Raw genomic sequence first — 20,465 nt, 5'->3', positions numbered from 1 at the left:
AGACTCAAGGGTGCAGGCCTTATGGGAAGAATTGCAAAGAAAAAGCCACTTTTGAAACAGAAAAACAAAAAGAAAAGTTTAGAGTGGGCAAAGAAACAGACATTGGAAAACAGATAATTGGAAAAGAGTGTTATGGATCTTAACCCCATTGAGCTTTTGTGGGATCAGCTAGATTGTAAGGTGCGTGTGAAGTGCCCGACAAGACAGCCACATCTGTGGCAAGTGCTACAGGAAGCGTGGGGTGAAATGTCACCTGAGTCTCTGGACAAGCTAACAGCTAAACTGCCAAGGATTTGCAAAGCTGTTATTGCTGCATGTGGAGGATTTTTTGATAAGAACTGTTTGAAGTAGTTTAAAAATCAAATTGTAATAGTAATTTTTCATGTTATTAATGTCCTGCCTATACATTGTGATCAGTTGAATGCCACTTTGGTGAATAAAAGTACCGATTTCTTTCCATAAGAGCAAATTCTGTACATTATTCCAAACTTTTGGCTGCCAGTGTACCTATATATTACATTTTTTATTTTAAACCACAAGCCTTTTGCCATTTTATATCATATAGAGAGACATTTGCCATTGCACTTTATTAGTATTACTATAGTGATGTTTATGGTAGGCTAATCTGGTGCTACACCACTTGAATCATCAATTTTATTGTGCTTTAGTTTATGCAACTTCATACCTTGTTTACACCTTTTATGGCATGAATTTATTACTTGCTGTATGTGGACATGCTGATAAGAAAGACAACAGGGAGTGTTATTATTACAGCTATTGCCTCTGTCAAGTGGCTACAAGTGTATGTGAGAGGAGGAAGCGCGCTGCTTCAATCGGTGAGCAGTATCACGCGCACACGCACACGCACACACACACACACGCTAGCAGGTATACAGAAGCTGTGCCTAGGTTCATTTCACACTAAGAACTCCCACCGGCACATTTCCAGCATTAGAGTGCTGTGTGGAGGGAGCAAGACATCACATGGATATCAACTGATTCACTTTAAAGGATACTCATGTTTTTAATAGAACCACTGTTTTTCAATATGTGAGTATTTCTATTTGAAAATCACTGTTCATTAGGTATTATATAGGATAAGCTCAGGTCAATGCTCAGATCATTCAAGCTCAGTTGTCTTATTTTCTGTTTCACTGGTTATAATTGTTTATAGAATGTTTTCAATTATGATTAGATATAATGATATAATGTTGATCATAAGTTTCTCTAGTAATTAGAAGCCTGGGCTACACCGAGCTTATGTTTAGTAGAGGAAAGCTTAAGTTTTGATCTTGTTTGAGAACCAGTTAATTCTAATTAGGGCAAGCAGTCAAAGTAATGTTTTCCTGTTGCATTACATCTTATAATTCTATTGAGTTTTCTAAACATGAGTACACTTTAAAAAGTGATGACCTGCAATTGTTACCTCAAGGATCTATTTCTACTTAAAGCCTTAAAATTAGTTTTGTTGGTGTAACCAAATGTATTCTGTTTGATTCAGTGATGTTAAGTAATATTTTTGTCTTAAATAATACCAGGTGATTTAGATATTTCCACATGAAGTATTTATTTTTTTTGGTTAACTTGTTTAGGTTAATTTATTCAGTGAATGTTTTTACCTATAGCGTATTATTGAATGTGTAAATAAGTTGTTTACTGGAGCAGTATTGGTCAGGATTAAATATTTCATTGAGTACAGGTGGAGTAATTCAGATTTATTAATATTAACTATTTATTACCTTATTGAAATGACTCAGATTAGTTCATTGTTTTATTCCATTTACATTTAAAATTGCAATTTAAATAAAAACTGAACCTGTTGCTTTTAAAGAATGTGACAGAGTCATCCAGTTTCAAAGTAATAAATATGCTGCTGTAATACACATTCAGTAATCTGACAGCTGATAAATTATAGCTCTAATATAACATCTGTTAATCATTGTCCCACCTGTAGATATTCACAGCTTACTCAAGATGTTGTCTTCATGACACAAAATTACACATCATTCTGACAGACAGGAAGCTGGTGAGATTTGTTGTACACCACAGAACAAATGTGTCACAAGCTAGTAGTAGTCTGGACTTTGGCATTCCTATGGTGTCACATATTGTGATAATAACACAGTTTAAAAAAATACCACAAACAAACTTTATATTATTGTTGTGTTTCTGGGAGATAATGTTTTTTTTTATTTTTTTATTAAAGCATGGCAGGCTGGGTCTTGAATGGTGCAGTTTTAATAGGGCAGAGTTGCTTGGAAGTCTGTTTCACACCGCAAGTGAAAGCAGCGTGTAAGCAGAGCATATTTTTTCAGCACCCATATTAACAGGTTAGTGCCTGTTTCACACAGCAAGCAGAAGTAGTGTATAAGCAGCATGTATTCACACTGGGTATTTGAGCCACGCGGTGCTGCATTGTGGTGCTGCATCCTACAAGTGACAGTGAGACGAGAGTTTCAGCGCTGAGCTTATTTTTGCTATGCGCAGCTTGCTGAACTCAGCAGGCAATTCAATGAAAATGCACTGCAAACCTAGTTAACCACCATCTTTGTCAATATAGACATTTATGAAGTCATGTAATATACTAGAGCAAACTACTTATCCATTATTAGAAATCAGACATCAGTTTGGCTTGATGCAAGTTCCACACGCAGTGAAAGTACTCTACAGTACATAAACTCACTTTCTATTCATTAAACCTGAATGAATCCAGATGATTTAAGCAGTATATAGCTGCACTTCGGGGTTTGTGTTCCCTTTTGTTTAGATTTGTCTCCATCTGTATTGTAATCTCTGTCCTCGTGTAAATTAGATTTCACAAAGATCAAGTTCATTCTAATTCTCAATGGCCAACTCTCGATAATCATTTAATAATTTATGGCTGTTATTAAAATAAATATTTAATATAGAACCCAGAAATCAATTTATTGTATTGTCACTAGCGTGGCTAGTGTGTAAGCTGCTGTTGTTAAGCTGCAGTTTCGCGCTAGGGCTGGGCAATAGGACGATGTAATCGGATATCAACAATGTCTTACAAAGATCCCGATGCCGATTGCAAACAGATGATGATCGACAATATCGGGAAATTGCAAAACCATGGATCTGGGAAGTCGCCAAATATATTAAACAGTGGCCAGGATGTGAAACTAGCACCCGCCAAATGCAACGAGGTTGAATCCAGTTTGCAAGTTCCTCGTCCAAATGTATTTCATGCGTGGGTAATTTTGCTCATCTACCCGCAACAGGCGGGTGACCTGTCTCGGAGTGACACATGACAAGAAATGCTGTTAGTCACAAAGACATGCGATTGAAGAAACACACTTTATTATATTTTTAAGAACAGACAAAAGAAAAGCCATCAATGCTTGTGTCTGATTCGCTGTTTGTTCAGAGGCGTGCAGCGGGACCCTGTTTCGTGGAACAAGCGCAGGTAAAGAGTTTTCACTCTTTTTTCTCTGTTTCATTCATCTGAAAACTTTTTGCAAGAATAATGTCGTCTATGAGAATGCTGAAAATTATCTCCGATAATCTCGGGAGGTACGGTTTAATTCACTTTATTTCCTTGCGGTTGGCATGCATTGTGGATTCCGTGATGCAAATGGAGCCATTGCAGATTGTAATGTTTGGATTTGGGGAGGTGGTTAAATAAGATTTTTTTTATCACTTTGTTGTTTTATTGCCTTTTTTTAATGTATTTATTTAGTTTAAAGTGCAGTTTGAATTTAGAATGTCTTTTGTCTATGTTTTTTGTGTTTCAATAAATTAATTAAATTTTTTAAGCAAAATCAATAAAGCAAAAAAAAAAAAATCACCTGATTTGCTGTTTGTTCAGAGGTGTGCAGCACGAGCCTGTCATGTGGAACAAGCGCATGTAAAGAGTTTTCACTCTTTTATCTCTGTTTCATTCGTCTGAAAACTGTTTGCAAGAATAATGTTGTCTGTGAGAATGCTGCAAATTATCTCCGATCATCTCAGGAGGTGCTGTTGGTTTTATTTCCACTCGGTTGGCATGCATTGTGAACGGAACTCTGCAGGTCCAGTAATATATATCTTTGTATTAAAGAAACTGACGAAAGTGATTAAATCATAAAGTTTTGAAAGACACGTTCACCTTGAACCTAAAATTGAGTTTTATTTTCTTTTCTTTAGGCAGCATTAACTGTATTACCAAAATGCAATACAAACACAAATTCGATAAGAACACACATTTGGCAGTATTATTTTGGGAACACAAGGGAGTTTATTAGGCTTAGTTATTTTGATTATTATTGTCTTTACATTTATAATTGTCTTTAGATCTTAATCTGTAGGCTATTAGTAATTTTCCATCTCTGCTGATGGATGCTTGCATGATGGCAAATGGAGCCATTGGAGATGGTAAACGTTTGGATTTGGGGGAGGTGGTTAAATAAGATTTTTTGATCACTTCGTTATTTTATTGCTTTTTTCGTTTAGTTTAAAGTGCAATTTGAATTTAGAAATGTCTTTTGTTTATGTTTTTCATGTTTCAATAAATGAATTACATTTTTAAAGCAAAATCTGTAAAGCAAAAAAATTCACGACCCTCGGCAGGGGGGTTGACGATGTAATCGGATATCGCGATATTTATATGGCAATTATCGCAATTTTTTTTTTTTACATATCTCCCAGCCCTATTTCGCGCATGCATTGCTTTGGCGTGCAGTGTGAAACAGGCTTAAGACTGACCAGAGGAGACATAGTCATAGTCATATGTTTGCACATGCTAATTAGTCATAGTCGTGCATGCACAAGTTAATTTGCAATTGTCTTATGACTAAATCAAGGAACATGCACACCAATCTGTAGCTTTTCGCAATACTTTTTAACTCCCTGTAAGTAGTCATGAAAAACTGTTTTAAAACTGTAGCCAGATTGATTAATTACAAGTGAATGCAATGGGGTGTGGCAAGCCTCTTCATTAACCTCCTCTCTTGGGAGCAGTGTTGAAATCTAAGCACAGCATGCCCGTGTTCCTCCTGGAAAAGCTGAAATTTTTCAGATACAGATGTACATTTAAGGGAAGAGTACAAACCTGAATGCTCTCTTAGTTAAAACTCACCCTGAGCTCTTACTGACGGCGCATAGCTTAGAGGCGCAGTCAGACAACGATTTTTAGTGGCCCTGTGAAAACTATTGTTTGCCAGATTTAGTCTTCTGGAATCTGCTTTGACCCCTGTGGCTTTGGGTCAGGAGACTGGTCACAGCTGAGGGGCTAAGTGGTTCCATGAGAATGGTCTGTCCACTTTGGCTTGAAAAGCTAAATTAGTCTCTGGTGAGTGTACATGAGTGTAATAGAATTTGTGTTAACTTTTTAGGAAATCGTAAACTCAGAGAAAACCACGGCTTTCACTTCGAAGACCACTTGACTGGCTGACATGGAAGGGAAAGAGGAAATCAGTGATACAGACAGTGGGGTTATTCTACATTCTGGTATGTTCAGCCTCAATTCAATTACAAGATGGTTATGCATTTTTTCAGACCGAACTTTATTCGTTTTGTCATTGTTCAGTAATCTCTTTGTGTGCTGTCACAAGATTGATTGAATATATAATAAGAATTCTTTAGATAATCTCTCCAGACATGCCAGAGATGTTTGCCTTAAGTCACCGGATTCATTAGAAATAAATCCTTTGTTGTTACTCACTTAGCCGTTTTCTGTGAAGGAAAAACACCAGTCGTCACCTTCAGTTTCACTTTTGATCATATCATGGTATTTATGAGTATTTGTTTCCTGAAAGTCTATCAGCTTCTGAAATATGCAATTGTTCAAAGATAAATTAAATAGTGTGTGTATCTTTGAATGAAATGAATCAGTTTGAACACTGTTTATAAAATAGAATCCTTGGACTCCTGGACATTGAATCCTAGTTGTGAAAGATCAGATGCTTTATTTGCTGTTTCTACAACAGTGTTTAATACAAACATTATTTTGACACCTAAGTCACATTTAATACAAATGAATGTCATTGTATTATGTAACAAAATATCAAAGCAACTGGCTTTTTTAATTATAATATATAAATTAAAGGAATAGTTCACCCAAAAATGATAATTCTCTCATCATTTACTTACCCTTATGTCATCTCAAACTTGTATGACTTTCTTTCTTCTGTAAAACACAAACAAAGATATTTTGATGGAGATATGATGTAAAGATATCCATACACTGCAAGTCAATGGGGTCCAAGCTCTTAAAAGGACCTAAAGGCAGCATAAAGGTAATCCATACAATTTGAGTGGTTTAATCCATGTCTTCCAAAGCGACATGATCGGTACATCAAGCGCGAGGAAGAGTAATCAAGCTTCAAATCATGATCGCATCTAGAGACTGCAATGTCAAGGTTTATAGGGAAAAAGGAGTTACATTGTGGTCTGTTCTTACCTAAAACCATCTGTATCACATCAGAAGACATGGATTAAACCACTCAAATCATATGGATTATCATTTATGTTGCATTTATTTCCTTTTTGGAGCTTAGAAGAGTTGGACCCCATTGACTTGTATTGTACAGAGGTATTCACCTCATATCTCCATTAAAATATCTTCGATTGTGTTGCGCAGAAGAAAGGAAGTCATACGAGTTTGAGACGGCATAATGGTGAGTAAATGATAAGAGAATTATCATTTTTGGGCGAAATAGGCTATTCCTATAAAACAAAATGGATTTGGACTTGTCAAAAGTTATCGGAACAGTTTGATATTTTGTTATCTAATGCAGTGACATTCATACATTTTATAGTGTGACTTAAGTGTATAAATGTGTCCAAATACTTTATGGGGCCACTGCATATCATTTATACTCCTTATATTATTGTGAAACAAGGAATGATTCTTCACAAGTGTGGATTTTCTATTATTATTTTAAAACTGCTCCTCATCTACATGTGTTTAAATGTATTGTAGGGCCTGACAGCCCCACCACAGTGATGAAGGATGTGAATACTCACACTCGGGCCATGAAACTGAAGCAGCAAGCTCTGGAGGACAGGCTGAAGCTGTGTTTACTGGAACTCAAGAAACTCTGTATCAGAGAGGCTGTGAGTCTCTGTTTACACTCATGACACCGATCCACCAAAACACTCATACAGATAGATAAGGCGTTTTTATACTTGAATTAGGAAATTAGAGGGGACTTCCACTGTAGGCTGATAGCTTAATTGTTTTTGAAGCAAAACTGCAGCCTAAAATAACTTATGAAAGTGTGTTGAATGCTGCTGTAAAACATTGGATACTCAAAGTTTATTTTCTCGCTAAAAAGATTTTGAGAAATATACAGAACACCCCCCAACTTTAAAAGAAAAACAGGTAGCACTCTAGTTCATTGTATTTTCTTATTTTCCACTACTTACGGATAGTTCACTCAAAAAACAAAAACAACAAAAAAATCATCACTTACTCATCCCCATGTTTTTCTAAACCCATATGGCTTTCTTCTGTTGACCACAAAAGGAGATCCTAGACAGAATTTTAGTCTCAGTTGCCATTCACTTTCACTCTGTGGAAAAAGATACAGTGGAAGTGAATGGTTACTGAGGCTAACATTTTGCCTATTATGTGTTGCACAGAATAAAGAAATAGGTCATATACACTGGGATGTTGTTGGGGGCCAGGGTGGGGTTGGGGATTGGGAGGGGTGATATTGGGGGTTAATTGTTGATTCTGTGTATATCTGTTTTGTTTTTCTGTGTTCAATATATGAATCAATAAAATAGTTAATCAGAAAAAGAAATAGGTCATATAGATTTGAAACAACAGAATTCAAAAAATGTTGGGTGACCTATCCCTTTAACTCTGGTCTTGAAAGAGTGACCAAGTCCCCCAGTTAAGATGTTAAGTCACAGAAATGCATTATTGTTTCCTGTTGGAATCACCTGCTGGGACTTGTCCAGGTTCCACAGTCTCTCTGATGGCACCTTTACTCTTTGTCACAATAGGTCTAAAGTCACGGCAGAGAATGGTGTGTGTATATCATATGTTTTTGAAAGGATTTACCCCTATTGTGACTCATTAAAGAGCTGTGGCCGTGTGGTTTTTGTCTCAAAGAGAATTATATCGAAATATATGCTGGCTTGGATTTAGAGAAGATGGATAGCAGGTTTAAATAGGCAGGTAGGGCTCTTGATACAGAACAGAATGTATTAACAACAGGCTTGCATAATGAAGCGGTTGAAAGCCTCAACTTGTTCCGACTCGCTGAGGAGTTTCACACTGGAGAAACAGGAATTCTGGATAAAGGCGTGCTAGTGATAACTTGTTTGGGACATGGACATTGTTCTTTTTTTACTGAATTGATTAAATGTAATTAGACTAATTATTGTGATAAATTACAAATCTGCTTTCCGTGATCTGTTTGAAATGCCCATCATAAAGATCTAAATTCCCTCTTCTCTTCCAGGAGCTCACAGGACATTTGTCCTCAGACTATCCCCTGTTACCTGGTGAGAAGCCCCCTCAAATTCGCAGGCGCATTGGAGCTGCTTTTAAACTTGATGGACCGAGCATCCTACAGCGAGCTGAGGTAAAGACCTGAACTGACAAGACAATATATTCACTTGAAGTCAACATGAAACGTTGTTCACAAACCATTTTGATTCTGTAATGTGAAACATTTCTGAGTGAAACAGGATATTCAACAAGAAAAAATGTTGGATGGGACTTCATTTTATCCATCAGGAATTAATTGGTTTGTGAGAAGTAGGAGTTCCATACCAGAATATACCTGAGTGCGAGTTGACTAAATCAGTGCCTCAATAGCTGTCTGGCTGTTGATTAACATTATTCAATAGAGCAGTGCCTGCCCACGTCTGGGTTCCAGAAGTATTTTTCCCATTCATATTTTCCATTGGCTTTTCATAAAATCAATCATAAAACCATTCTAGGCCGTGAACCAAACCAAGCAGCTCTAAGGTGAATCACAACATTACAAAATTTGTTTTGAAACAAAAGATTATTTGAATATAAAACAAAAAGAGAAAGGTGCAAATGATATAATAGAATGAAAAACGATGGAAATATATAAAACTACAGATATTAGGTTGTTGATTATAAACATAGAAACAATATAATTTAGTTTTATGTACAATATTCCCATATATACAAATATTTAAGTTGTTTGAGGGTGAAGGAGACCGACTCAATTGTGCCATTCACAGTGCATCATGGAAGTGGGCGGTCACTGCTGGGCTCGTTTGGCGAGCTTTGTTGGTTGCAGTTTTGTGATTGGTCGATCTTTCACTGCTGGATCATGGGTAGTGTAGTTGTTCAGAAGTTGAAATAATGCAGACTGGTGGCTTCAACAGAAGCATATACCGTCAATGAACAACCTTGGAGCTTTAAAGGTTTATAAGTTAACGTTAAAAAACATTTCACCTATGGAAAAAATGAATAGGATTTTTACTTCCGGAACCCGACTGTTGCGCTCTATAGCCTACGTGGCCAAAGTGGCATCACCAGAAATGAAAGTCATTTCAAACTAAGACTATTTTTTTAATTTGGAGAAATGCACACAGATGAATCATTTACAGTAAGACAATTCTGACTACACGTTGACTTTAATCTGCATCCACAGAACTAATAAAGATCTGGAAAACAATTAGCTGTTTTAAAGCCACTAGACGTAACCTACAGGACGTATCGTGTTCTAATAAATAAGTTAAAATCTCATCAAAACATATGACACCCAGGACTCTAAGCTGAGCTCTGTGGAGACTGAGCTGGCTCTGCAGCAGCAGATATATGTTGCGGCCCAGAGGCTGTGCCAGGAGGAACATCTCAGCAAGGCGGTGAAGAAGAGTCGTCTACAGCAGTACCAGCGTGAGGAGAGGAAACTCAAAGATTTGCAGGACGCTGTGTTCAGGTTGCAACTGGAACACGGCCGAGCCTCACCGCACCCTGGTATGATTGCACAGAGAGGTGAGTACATTATGTGAGCACTTGTTTTGTAGATCTTTGTGTATATTGTAGCAATGTTTTTTTTATATATAAGCTTGATTATCATGTTCTTGTGTTTATCTGTGTTTTTGGATCAAGGTACTTCAGACGATAGCTCATTGTCCGACTCGCCAGTGCTCGATGAGGGTAAGTGAAAACCATATTTGTGCTGACTTTTATTTTAATGATTGCAGTGTCTGACATGAATGTGGGTAGTTTACAAGACAAGTTGAGCAGTGAAAGCAACGCCCTGCATTGTCATCTAAAACTATTTTGGTAACACTTTAAAGTAAGGTTCTATTTGTTAACACAAGTTAACGAAACTAGTTACCACAAACTAACTATGAGCAATACTTTTACAGCATTTATTAATCTTGGTTAATGTTAATTTCAACATTTACATTTCAAATTGTTAAAATCAAAAGTTGTATTAATTAACATTAGTTAATACACTATGAACTAACATGAACTAACAATGAACAATTGTATTTTTATTAACTAACATTAACAAAGATAAATAAATGCTGTAAAAATATATTGTTCATTGTTTGTTCATGATGCCTAGTGCATTTACTAATGTTAACGAATGGAACCTTATCGTAAAGTGTTACCACTATATTAAACAGCATTTTCTAATTTGTTTCTTATTATTTTGCTTGACATTTTTCTGATCGCATACTAAGTAAAAGGCTATATGAAATATTTGTACTTCAAAAAATGCATTTGTCGCACTGCAGGACTATTTAAATAAACTTGTAAAGGCAAAAAATAAATGGTGAAAAACCGATGACCAGTCACAGCATCTAAAAATATCAACTTTTTCCCTTATACATAAATTTGGGTTCAAAAAAAGAAGAAGAAAAATCTGGGATTTAAACCCAGGAATAAACAAAGTTTTAGGATATTGAGGTTTTTTTTAAACAAAGACGCATTATGACATAAAATGAATAAGAAATAAGAAAGATTCTGTACTATTTCTTTGTCATTAGTCAAATATTAACTCCTTTGTACAAAAGATTCTATTTGGAACATTCTCAAAACATGGTGGATAACATGGATCATTAGGTTTTGCAAAAAACTTGTGGAGCTCATGTCAGCTTGAGTTCATGCTGTCATTAAAGGAAAAAGGGGTACATAACAAATTTTAAGAAATGAATGTTAATATTTAAATTCAACTTTTCATTCAAATTATTATGCTGATAGTTGAATTTGCATTGAAAAATAAATTAAATTAATGGACTCCAACATATTTATAAATCTCAACCTAAAATCTCGATGGTGACAAAAAAGATTTTGTCCAATGTTATTTGTCAACTATTGACAACTATATGTACTATTAAATGAATTACAGTCTCTTTCTCATCCATGTTTCAGAGGAGCTAACGAGTCAGTCTTCCCGACTTTCTTCAGAGCCTCCTGCTCATGCCGTAGACCCTCACCCTCCACCCCTGGGCATCTCATCTCATCCCCCTCCACATACACCCACAGGCCCCTCTTACAGGCCCCCTGAGTCCATTCCCCACCAAACCCCCACACAATCCCTAGAGAGCTTAAACCCCTGCCACAGTCCAATCCCAGAGCATGACCCTGCCCCCATTCAAAACTCTCCATGGAAGGAGTCGAGTCTGGACCAGCCTTATCAGAAACAGAAAAGATCTCACTCTAGTTGCACCAAATCCAGGTATGTTTATCTTTTTTTGTTCTTTGAATATTTTACAGTGCAAAGCACATATATCACATCAAAAGCATGTAAGGCATAACCTTAAGACAGCACTTGGTCATTAAGACAGCACTTAGTCATTTTTTGGGTGGGTAAAACCACACCCCCTCTTCTGTAATGGCCTTTGAGGCAAATGTCAAGTTGATTGATAGAGCAAGTATTATTGTCTGTAGATTACGCCATGAGGAAACGATACAGCTGTGCAGTTTCTGTTATTGTGTCATCGTAATTGTCAAAGTCACTCTTTTTGTTTTTCCTAAAAAAAAGTAGTCCTGCTGTTACTCTCACCTTACCTCCTCTGGAAGTTTGTCTTGCGGAGGCAGGGATACCACTGCAGATGCCCACCCATACAGCCCTGAGACACATGCAATCCTGCAGTGCACCTTCCACTCCAGAGATGCACCTGCGCAAAGGACAATCCCTCAGGTCTGCATGCAATTCACTCACACACCTGTTATGGATAGAATCCACAGCATTATTGATCTTCAGTAGTTACATCAAATCAAATCAAATCAAATCACTTTTATTACATGCTTTAGATCAGTGTTTCCCACCCCTGTTCCTGGAGACACCCATTTCAGGTCTCGGAATCTACTAATGGACGCTTTTCACATTCCGGGTTTGAATCAGTAAACTATACTGGGCTTAACTGGGCTTGAATGGGAGATCACAGCAAATATTAGTTATGCACAATGTTTTTAATTAGTTTAGTCTTTAGACTATAATGGCTTATAATTTTAGTCGACAGAAATAACATATTTTAGTTGACGATTATGTACAAAATAACAAAATAACTAAATATTCAAAGATTTAAAAATGAAAGATTAATTTGTTGAATATGTAAAATTAAACAATATGACAGAAGTGTCCTGAAAACCTGAGCTCTTGATATAATAGCAAATAATGAATATACTGAAGTATTAGCTACTTTTTAGAAGTTACTGTGTTGTGAATTCCTCACGTTTACACGGTTTATGATATCGCGTGACGTGTAGCGTGTTTTTAAGGAAACTGCGTGTTCACAATGCAAGTTAGGCACTCTGACTACGGCATAACTTAGTCTAAGTTTGCCTGTTGATTCGCTTCATTGTCTGTGCAGATGTGAGTTGTAATATTAGGTTTATGTTTTATGTATAGCTGATTAGCCTCACATACAGTATATGATGTGTTTGAGTGGGGTCATTAGCCCTTTAGTAAAGCTCATTGTGCATGTGTTCAGCTCACGCAGCTCATGAGGTGAAATCTCCAACATGCTATGACTGAATTATTTGAATCTTTCTAGATTTTTCTTTCTTTATGAAAAATAAGTAAATAAATAAAAAATAAAAAAACAGGATTAGCGCAGTGTTATGTTGCAGTATTATTTATTCTCTTCATATTTTCATCAACAATATTTTTAAGTAAAACAATTTGATTATCTACATGATGCATCTTTTTAGTGTTGTCTTTATTATTGTTGAAAGAATAACAAAAAATACTCGTCAACTAACATTTTTGTCAGTAATTTTGTTCGTAATTTTGGAGATTCACAGTGTTTGTGCAATTCCATTTGCTCCAACGACAAAAAAATAAATAAATCCACTAGTACGTTTCCACGATGTTCCGGAAGAGGTAAAAAAAAAGCAGCGAGAAGAGAGAGTCCTTAAATTTACCATCACTCCCTCAGCAGCTTGATTTGAAACCCCATCACAGCAGTGCTGACTAGTCATTTTTCAAATGAATGCCAGAGGATTATAAGAAAAAGAATAATGTTCTAAATACACTAAATAATTAAGAAATTTTAAAACATGGGGGCCTGGCTAGCTCAGTGGTAAAAGAGGCTGGCTACCACCCCTGGAGTTCGCTAGTTTGAATCCCCGGGCGTGCTGAGTGACTCCAGCCAGGTCTCCTAAGCAACCAAATTGGCCCGGTTGCTAGGGAGGGTAGAGTCACATGGGGTAACCTCCTCGTGGTCGCTATAATGTGGTTCGTTCTCGGTGGGGCACGTGGTGAGTTGAGCACGGATGCCACGGTGGATGGCGTGAAGCCTCCACACACGCTATGTCTCCGTGGCGACGCGCTCAACAAGCCACGTGATAAGATGCATGGGTTGATGGTCTCAGACACGGAGGCAACTGGGATTCATCCTCCGCCACCCGGATTGGGGCAAATCACTATGCAACCACGAGGACTTAAAAGCACACTGGGAATTAGGCATTCCAATTTGGGTGAAAAAAAAAAAAAATTAAAACATAAGAGAGCTTGCTAGATTTACACAGCTAAATAAGGCAGAAACATGTCATTGCAGTCTGTGAAAAGGGTCCATTAGCTGATCAGTTGATTAGAAGGACACTCAAAATGTATAGCGTTACCAGGGTTGGAAAACACTGCTTTAGATTACCAATATTTGCAAATTGTGGATAATGTGCTTGTCTCACATCTTGACAAATCCATTAACAAACCTATAATTTTTAACTTTGACAGAGTTCCCAACACTGAGCCCCCTTATGATCCAGATCGGGAGCATGGCCGCTCCAGGCGTCCCAGGAGACGGTTAACAGACCTTGCGCTGTCGTCACTAGAATACTCGCCTATGAGATTAACTGTAGGAAACCCGATATACTACTCCAGCTCTGAGGACAGCAACTCTGAGCACTCAGTCCAATCATACACCAACTCACCCTGCCAGGAGCACCCTGGGGAACTGCCATGGCCCTACCAACACCAATACGGATACCAATACACCAGCCTCGCTGACAACCACGTACCACAGCGATATTCCCCTACCAACTTTTACAAAAACACCCAGCACCAGTCCTCACCTAGTTTTTCCAGGGGGTACGTAGAGAATGGATGGGGCCATCCTTTAGATATGGACACTGGAAGGTTGTATATGAGCCACCTGGCCCCTTCCTCCGCCTATTCCAATGGCCACCATGAGAAGTGCTATAATGAGGCTTTGCCTCACCAGCAGCGAAGTTGCAGGATTTTACCCGCCCATGTAAGACTCTCACGAGCCCCTTCACTAAGGGACTATCCTCCTCACCACCCGAGCAGAGGCCTACCTCGCCAGGTTGTGTCCGAGGAGCTCAAATCATGGCACCAGCGCAGCCAACTCCGACCGCCCCGACCACAATCGCTGGACCGAAACAGGCAGGGTGCGCTCTGCATCCGAAATGCATCAGGACGAGAGTCGCCGCTTACCCTTTCCCAGCACCACAAATTCCAGGAACAGCAGGTAAACAGTTGTTCCTTGCTGTCACTCATTATAAATGGGTGGGAAATGTATTGACCTGCAAAGAGAGGAAAAAATACTTCAAATATGCAACTACCGTGGCGCTTTATGAAATAGAATACCACTGTATGGCCTCACTGTCATGTATCAATCTGTTGGTGAGGAATTTCCAGTAACAGCAGATACGCACTGCCCAGGCCTGTCTGAGGAATCATGCAAGTTTCCTTGATGCTCGGCTGTGTTAGAGTGAGAAAACTACTAGACCTAGGTGTGGTTTTTAGTTGTGAAAGAGCTTTTGATTGGAATTAGATTAGGGAATGGCATTTTAGCAAACCATATACAGATCATAATGGACCCTTTTGATTTAGCTGGGTACAGTAAATCTAGCATTTTTTTATTATAAGAATTTTTTAAAGGAGCACTCAGTAATTTTTTCCCCATTAAAAAAGTTTTACTCCTAAAGAAATGAACTGTAATTTAGAAACATACGTATAAAATCATGACGACTCACATTAAAGCTGTTTAAATCTACATGGAGAGGGTCCCCTCATGGAAGCTGCCATATTAGAATCACATGACCAGCTGAATACTACTCGCTTAATCTCAGTAACAACCCTGTTATTGGACACTTTCATTCAGTGATTAAAATAATCATGGCTGATTGTGAATAGTGAATTTCTACAATGGCATCGGTGCCTGAAAAATATTGATTTTGAATGATACTGCATCCACACCACTAGGTGTCACACACACACACACACACACAAAAATGTTACTGAGTGCAACTTTAAATTAATGTACTTTTTAATCATTACAGCTTGTGTTATTACTATGGCATTTATTTAAAAAAAAAAAAGCTAGTCACCAAAGCTGTAATGGGGTTTTGAATACAGCTGCTGAGGGAGTGACAGTGCATTTGCCATCTTTCTCTCTTCTGACTGACTAAATCCATCTCTTTCTATTTGTTTCCTAATTGAAAAACAATAGTGGATTCTCTTTTGCTTTTGGAGCAAATGGGAATGTAAAAATAATTCTTGACGTGGTCTCCCATGTACCTCTACACAAGATGACACCGTTTAACCCGCTATAGTTTATTGTCATTTTTTGCGTACTTTTACAGCTGCCTGGAGACATTAGGGCACTATGCAGTAAATGCAACAAAAACTTGATCAGATGGATCATATGCATACTTTATGTTTACTATTATTGACTATGGATGTGCACAAGTAATCGATTAATCGAGTACTCATTCTGCACCAACTAGTCGACTATTTAATATGCTACTCGAATATCGAAAATTGGTTTTCCTTTGTGTATTTGTCTGCCGCAGGCAATGCTGAATTATATGGAACTTTATCTCTGAATCTCTCACCAAATCTCTGATCACCAGCAGGGTGCGTTTTCCAAAAAGCCTGCTTTTTTTCTGAATAAAAACATTTGAAACTATAAAAATGTGACAACCTTTATGTAGACTCAGTTTATTTATGTGCGTTACCCTAATGCCATCAGTATTGGTTTCTGTGTAAGTTCTGGGTGCAAATGTTTTTTTGTTGTAATATTTGTATTGATATTAATACAATTATTTTATTTTTAACAAAGCATACATTTTTATTTACAAGTAATCAATTACTAGTTTTTTTGGGTTACAGCACTCAACTACAAATTTACAGGTATTCAATCATGCCCATCCCTGTTATGTACACACACAGGTTTTCATTCAAAGGCTTTTCCCATTGCACACATAGCCATGAAGTTTCCCATTAACACAACACTCTAGTGGGAAAATACACTGTCAAGGTTGATCTGCTGTTTTGTCTCTTTTCATTCAAGCTTAAGGTTGCTATAAAAGCGTGTGAACTTGATATCTAGGTGAGCATTTCATTCCTCAGGGACAAAAGCCTGATTGGGAGGAAGGAAAACTGCGATAGTGGCCTAGCCTATTAGCTTCTTTATTTCCACTGTGAACACCTGATAAGTTGTTTGGCCAATTCACTTTTGCTTTGGAACTTTAAAAATCTCCTCTAGCAACGTTTTAATAGCTGGCATGTTCCCAAGTGAAACCGATAAGTGTCATGTTTATTTTTTATTTTATTTTTGGAATTAGATTTAATAGTGTATCAGGTGGCAGGAATGCACCAGCACACCTGAGCATACTGTATATTATAGTGTCACTCATCAAACCACAGAACAGTCCAATGTTAATATGGCAGAGGGGTAATTCCTAAAGACCAAAATGACGTTCACTTTAATCCATTCCTAATTGGAGTATTACTCCAAAGTAGAGAAGTAACTATGAACTACTTAAAGTTACCATAAAATGTGTAAGTTACAAACACATAATACTGAATTCTGAAGACTGCATTTGAGTTTGTTGTTGAAACAAAACCCTAACCCAAAACCAGAAGGTGGGTGCAAATGTTATTTTTCACACGAGAGTCATATAATTTACAGTCAAAAATGTTCAATCGGACACCTGGAGAATGCAGTGCACGTGCACCGACAAGTCCACATAACAAATGGTTGAAAAAAAACAAATTCTGTTGAATTAATTTGAGTGTGCAAATGCCTTAATGACACAGGTAAAATGAGGAACTCAAATGGCAAAATAATTCCCATTAATGTAATTCCAATTTCATAGTATCTGTGGCTCACAAAGAAAACAAACGTAAGCTGGATAAAATGCTATTTCATTTTTTACAGTGTACAGACTTTACAGTATAGTTGTTGGTTAATTTAGTCATTTCTAAGATGAGCACTGTCAGTGGTCTTGATTTGTCCCTTTGCTGTTTATTTAGATTGTAGGTGGGAACATCGGCACTGCCTGAGACACACATTTGCTTCATTCCGATATTGTGTTTCAGTTCTCTGTATTGATGTACAGAGTCATGTGTTTCAAACACAGAGGCAGCTGGGGCGGTTTTGAAGACTACAACTCAAAGACTTTAATATTTTAACTTTGAGCTTTACGAATGATTGTTTGAGCCATTTTCTCCTGTGAATCAATGCTCTAACACAGTGGAATGTAATCTCTACATGTGGAAATATGGGAACAGAATGGAGCAAATTCTGTACATGCAATCTGAAACATTCAATCAGTGCCCTGTTTGGCTGGAAGAATACGATGTTAGCTCCATGATTTAAGACCCAGCTGTTGTGTAACCCTGGTTAGATTTAAGAAAAAACTTCAGTCAACACTACAGAGCTGCTGATTGCACAGTCACTCCCTGCTTGTGTTTACTATTAAGACTAAACACAGTCAAGAATAAGGAGAGCTCAAGTGTGAAACTAATGCAAACAGATTTCCCCATTAAGGTGCAGTGACCTCTTTTCTTTTTGCTTTGCTCCTCCAGGTATCTCAGAAACAGGTCATTCAGAGGACTCCAGACAGGATGTACGAGGATGACTCTGAGATTATCAGCCAGGTGTAAACGGCTGTCCTTAAACCATGGACACGCTTCTGAAAAGAGTCCTATTTATTCAATAATTTATTGAGCTGATGGACTAAAGCGACTTGAGATTTTTAACATCGAACAACATTTAGAGAGATTTCAAGCTTTTTTTGACACCATTTTAAATGCCTTGTCCAAAAATATAAAATAACAAAGAGTTTTACTGTGAAAGACAATGTTTTTTGTTTTGTTTTTTAAGTTTATAGGTTTTATAGATAAACTTATGGACAAACAAATTGTATGATGAAATAAATCTAATTTGTTACTAATTTTGTATGTTCCTTTAGTGTATGTGGATACTGAGCTAAATAAATAAAGTTATACATATGCAATTATTCTTCATTCTGATTTATTAATTGTACTACAGTGGATTAACTATTTTGATAGTTTTGATTTATAAAGAAATCTTTAAATGGGAAATAATCATTAGTGTAATAAAACATCAGGATTTTTTACATGTAATATAAACCACCTCACAATGATTTTGGTGGCATGATCACAGTGTCCCTCTTAAAATGTGTTATATGGCAGCCAAAAGTTTGGAATAATGTACAGATTTTGCTGTTTCAGAAGGAAACTGGTACTTTAATTCACCAAAGTGGCATTCAACTGATCACAAAGTATAGTCAGGACATTACTGATGTAAAAAAACAGCACCATCACTATTTGAAAAAAGTCATTTTTATCAAATCTAGACAGGCCCCATTTCCAGCATCCATCACTCCAACACCTTATCCTTGAGTAATCATGCTAAATTGCTAATTTGGTACTAGAAAAACACTTGCCATTATATCACACTGCTGAAAGCTATTTGGTTCATTAAATGAAGCTTAACATCGTCTTTGTGTTTGTTTTTGAGTTGCCACAGTATGCAATAGACTGGCATGTCTTAAGGTCATTATTAGGTCAAAAATGGCAAAACAGAAACAGCTTTCTCTAGAAACTCATCAGTCAATCATTGTTTTGAGGATTGAAGGTTATACAATGCTTGAAATTGCCACAAAACTGAAGATTTTATACAAAGGTGTACACTACAGTCTTCAATGACAAAGGACAACTGGCTCTAACAAGGACAGAAAAAGATGTGGAAGGCCAGATGTTCAAATAAACAAGAGGATAAGTACATCAGAGTCTCTAGTTTGAGAAATAGACGCCTCACATGTCCTCAGTTGACAGCTTCATTGAATTCTACCCGCTGAACACCAGTTTCATGTACAACAGTAAAGAGAAGACTCAGGGGTGCAGGCCTTATGGGAAGAATTGCAAAGAAAAAGACACTTTTGAAACAGAAAAACAAAAAGAAAAGGTTAGAGTGGGCAAAGAAACACAGATAACTGGAAAAGAGTGTTATGGATCTTAACCCCATTGAGCTTTTGTGGGATCAGCTAGACTGTAAGGTGCGTGAGAAGTGACCGACAAGACAGCCACATCTATGGCAAGTGCTACAGGAAGCGTGGGGTGAAATGTCACCTGGACAAACTGACAGCTGGAATACCAAGGATCTGCAAAGCTGTCATTGCTGTACGTGGAGGATTTTTTGATGAGAACTCTCTGAAGTAGTTTAAGAAGTTCTGAACATTTTTTTTAATTGTAATAGTCATTTTTCATGTTATGAATGTCCTGACTATACATTGTGATCAGTTGAATGCCACTTTGGTGAATAAAAGTACAAATTTCTTTCCATAAAAGCAAAATCTGTACATTATTCCAAACTTTTGGACGCCAGTGTGAATGTTTTATTTTTTTAATTATTATTATTTTTTTTTTAATCCAATTAACAATTAGATATTATGGGAGGCGAACATAATTGAGTAAAGTTGCCTGTTTTACAGAAACAGTGTCCCAAAAAAAAAAAAAAAAAATGTATAAAATATTAAAGGGTAATTTGAACTGTGAGTCAGATCCCAAAATTGACTTTGCCGCCCAGACATTGTACTCTATTCGTCAGGAAGTATGTATATGAATAATAATTATATTTAAAGATTTCACTGTCTTTGGGTACCTATTAAAAGAGGAGCGTATATTTTAGAGTATTTTAGAAATGTCTCCAATAAGAATGTATATATATATATATATATATATATATATATATATATATATATATATATATATATATGGGGGTTTAATCAA

General features: G+C 37.1%; 1 protein-coding gene across 4 annotated transcripts in view; it reads left to right on the top strand.

Moving 5' to 3' along the window:
* The window catches only part of LOC127428212 (innate immunity activator protein-like), a 28,875-nt gene extending 10,215 nt beyond the window's left edge, over nucleotides 1–18,660 (top strand). The window contains exons 1-10 of one of the 4 annotated variants that reach the window (XM_051676406.1): nucleotides 923–1,050; nucleotides 5,337–5,451; nucleotides 6,926–7,059; nucleotides 8,418–8,540; nucleotides 9,706–9,934; nucleotides 10,052–10,099; nucleotides 11,327–11,633; nucleotides 11,940–12,098; nucleotides 14,136–14,889; nucleotides 18,237–18,660. In XM_051676406.1, coding sequence (XP_051532366.1) covers nucleotides 5,397–5,451; nucleotides 6,926–7,059; nucleotides 8,418–8,540; nucleotides 9,706–9,934; nucleotides 10,052–10,099; nucleotides 11,327–11,633; nucleotides 11,940–12,098; nucleotides 14,136–14,889; nucleotides 18,237–18,314 — 1,887 coding nt within the window. In that variant the 5' untranslated portion in view covers nucleotides 923–1,050; nucleotides 5,337–5,396 and the 3' untranslated portion in view covers nucleotides 18,315–18,660. Of the gene's footprint in view, nucleotides 1–922; nucleotides 1,051–4,116; nucleotides 5,255–5,336; nucleotides 5,452–6,925; nucleotides 7,060–8,417; nucleotides 8,541–9,705; nucleotides 9,935–10,051; nucleotides 10,100–11,326; nucleotides 11,634–11,939; nucleotides 12,099–14,135; nucleotides 14,890–18,236 lie in introns of those variants that run through there. The other 3 variants (XM_051676408.1, XM_051676405.1, XM_051676407.1) reach the window with 3 other exon arrangements.
* The last annotated feature ends 1,805 nt before the right edge of the window (nucleotides 18,661–20,465 follow it).

This window comes from Myxocyprinus asiaticus, chromosome 37 (genome assembly GCF_019703515.2).
Source record: "Myxocyprinus asiaticus isolate MX2 ecotype Aquarium Trade chromosome 37, UBuf_Myxa_2, whole genome shotgun sequence".
NCBI classification, from domain to species: Eukaryota; Metazoa; Chordata; class Actinopteri; order Cypriniformes; family Catostomidae; genus Myxocyprinus; species Myxocyprinus asiaticus.
This window is presented reverse-complemented; position numbering and strand designations above follow the sequence as displayed.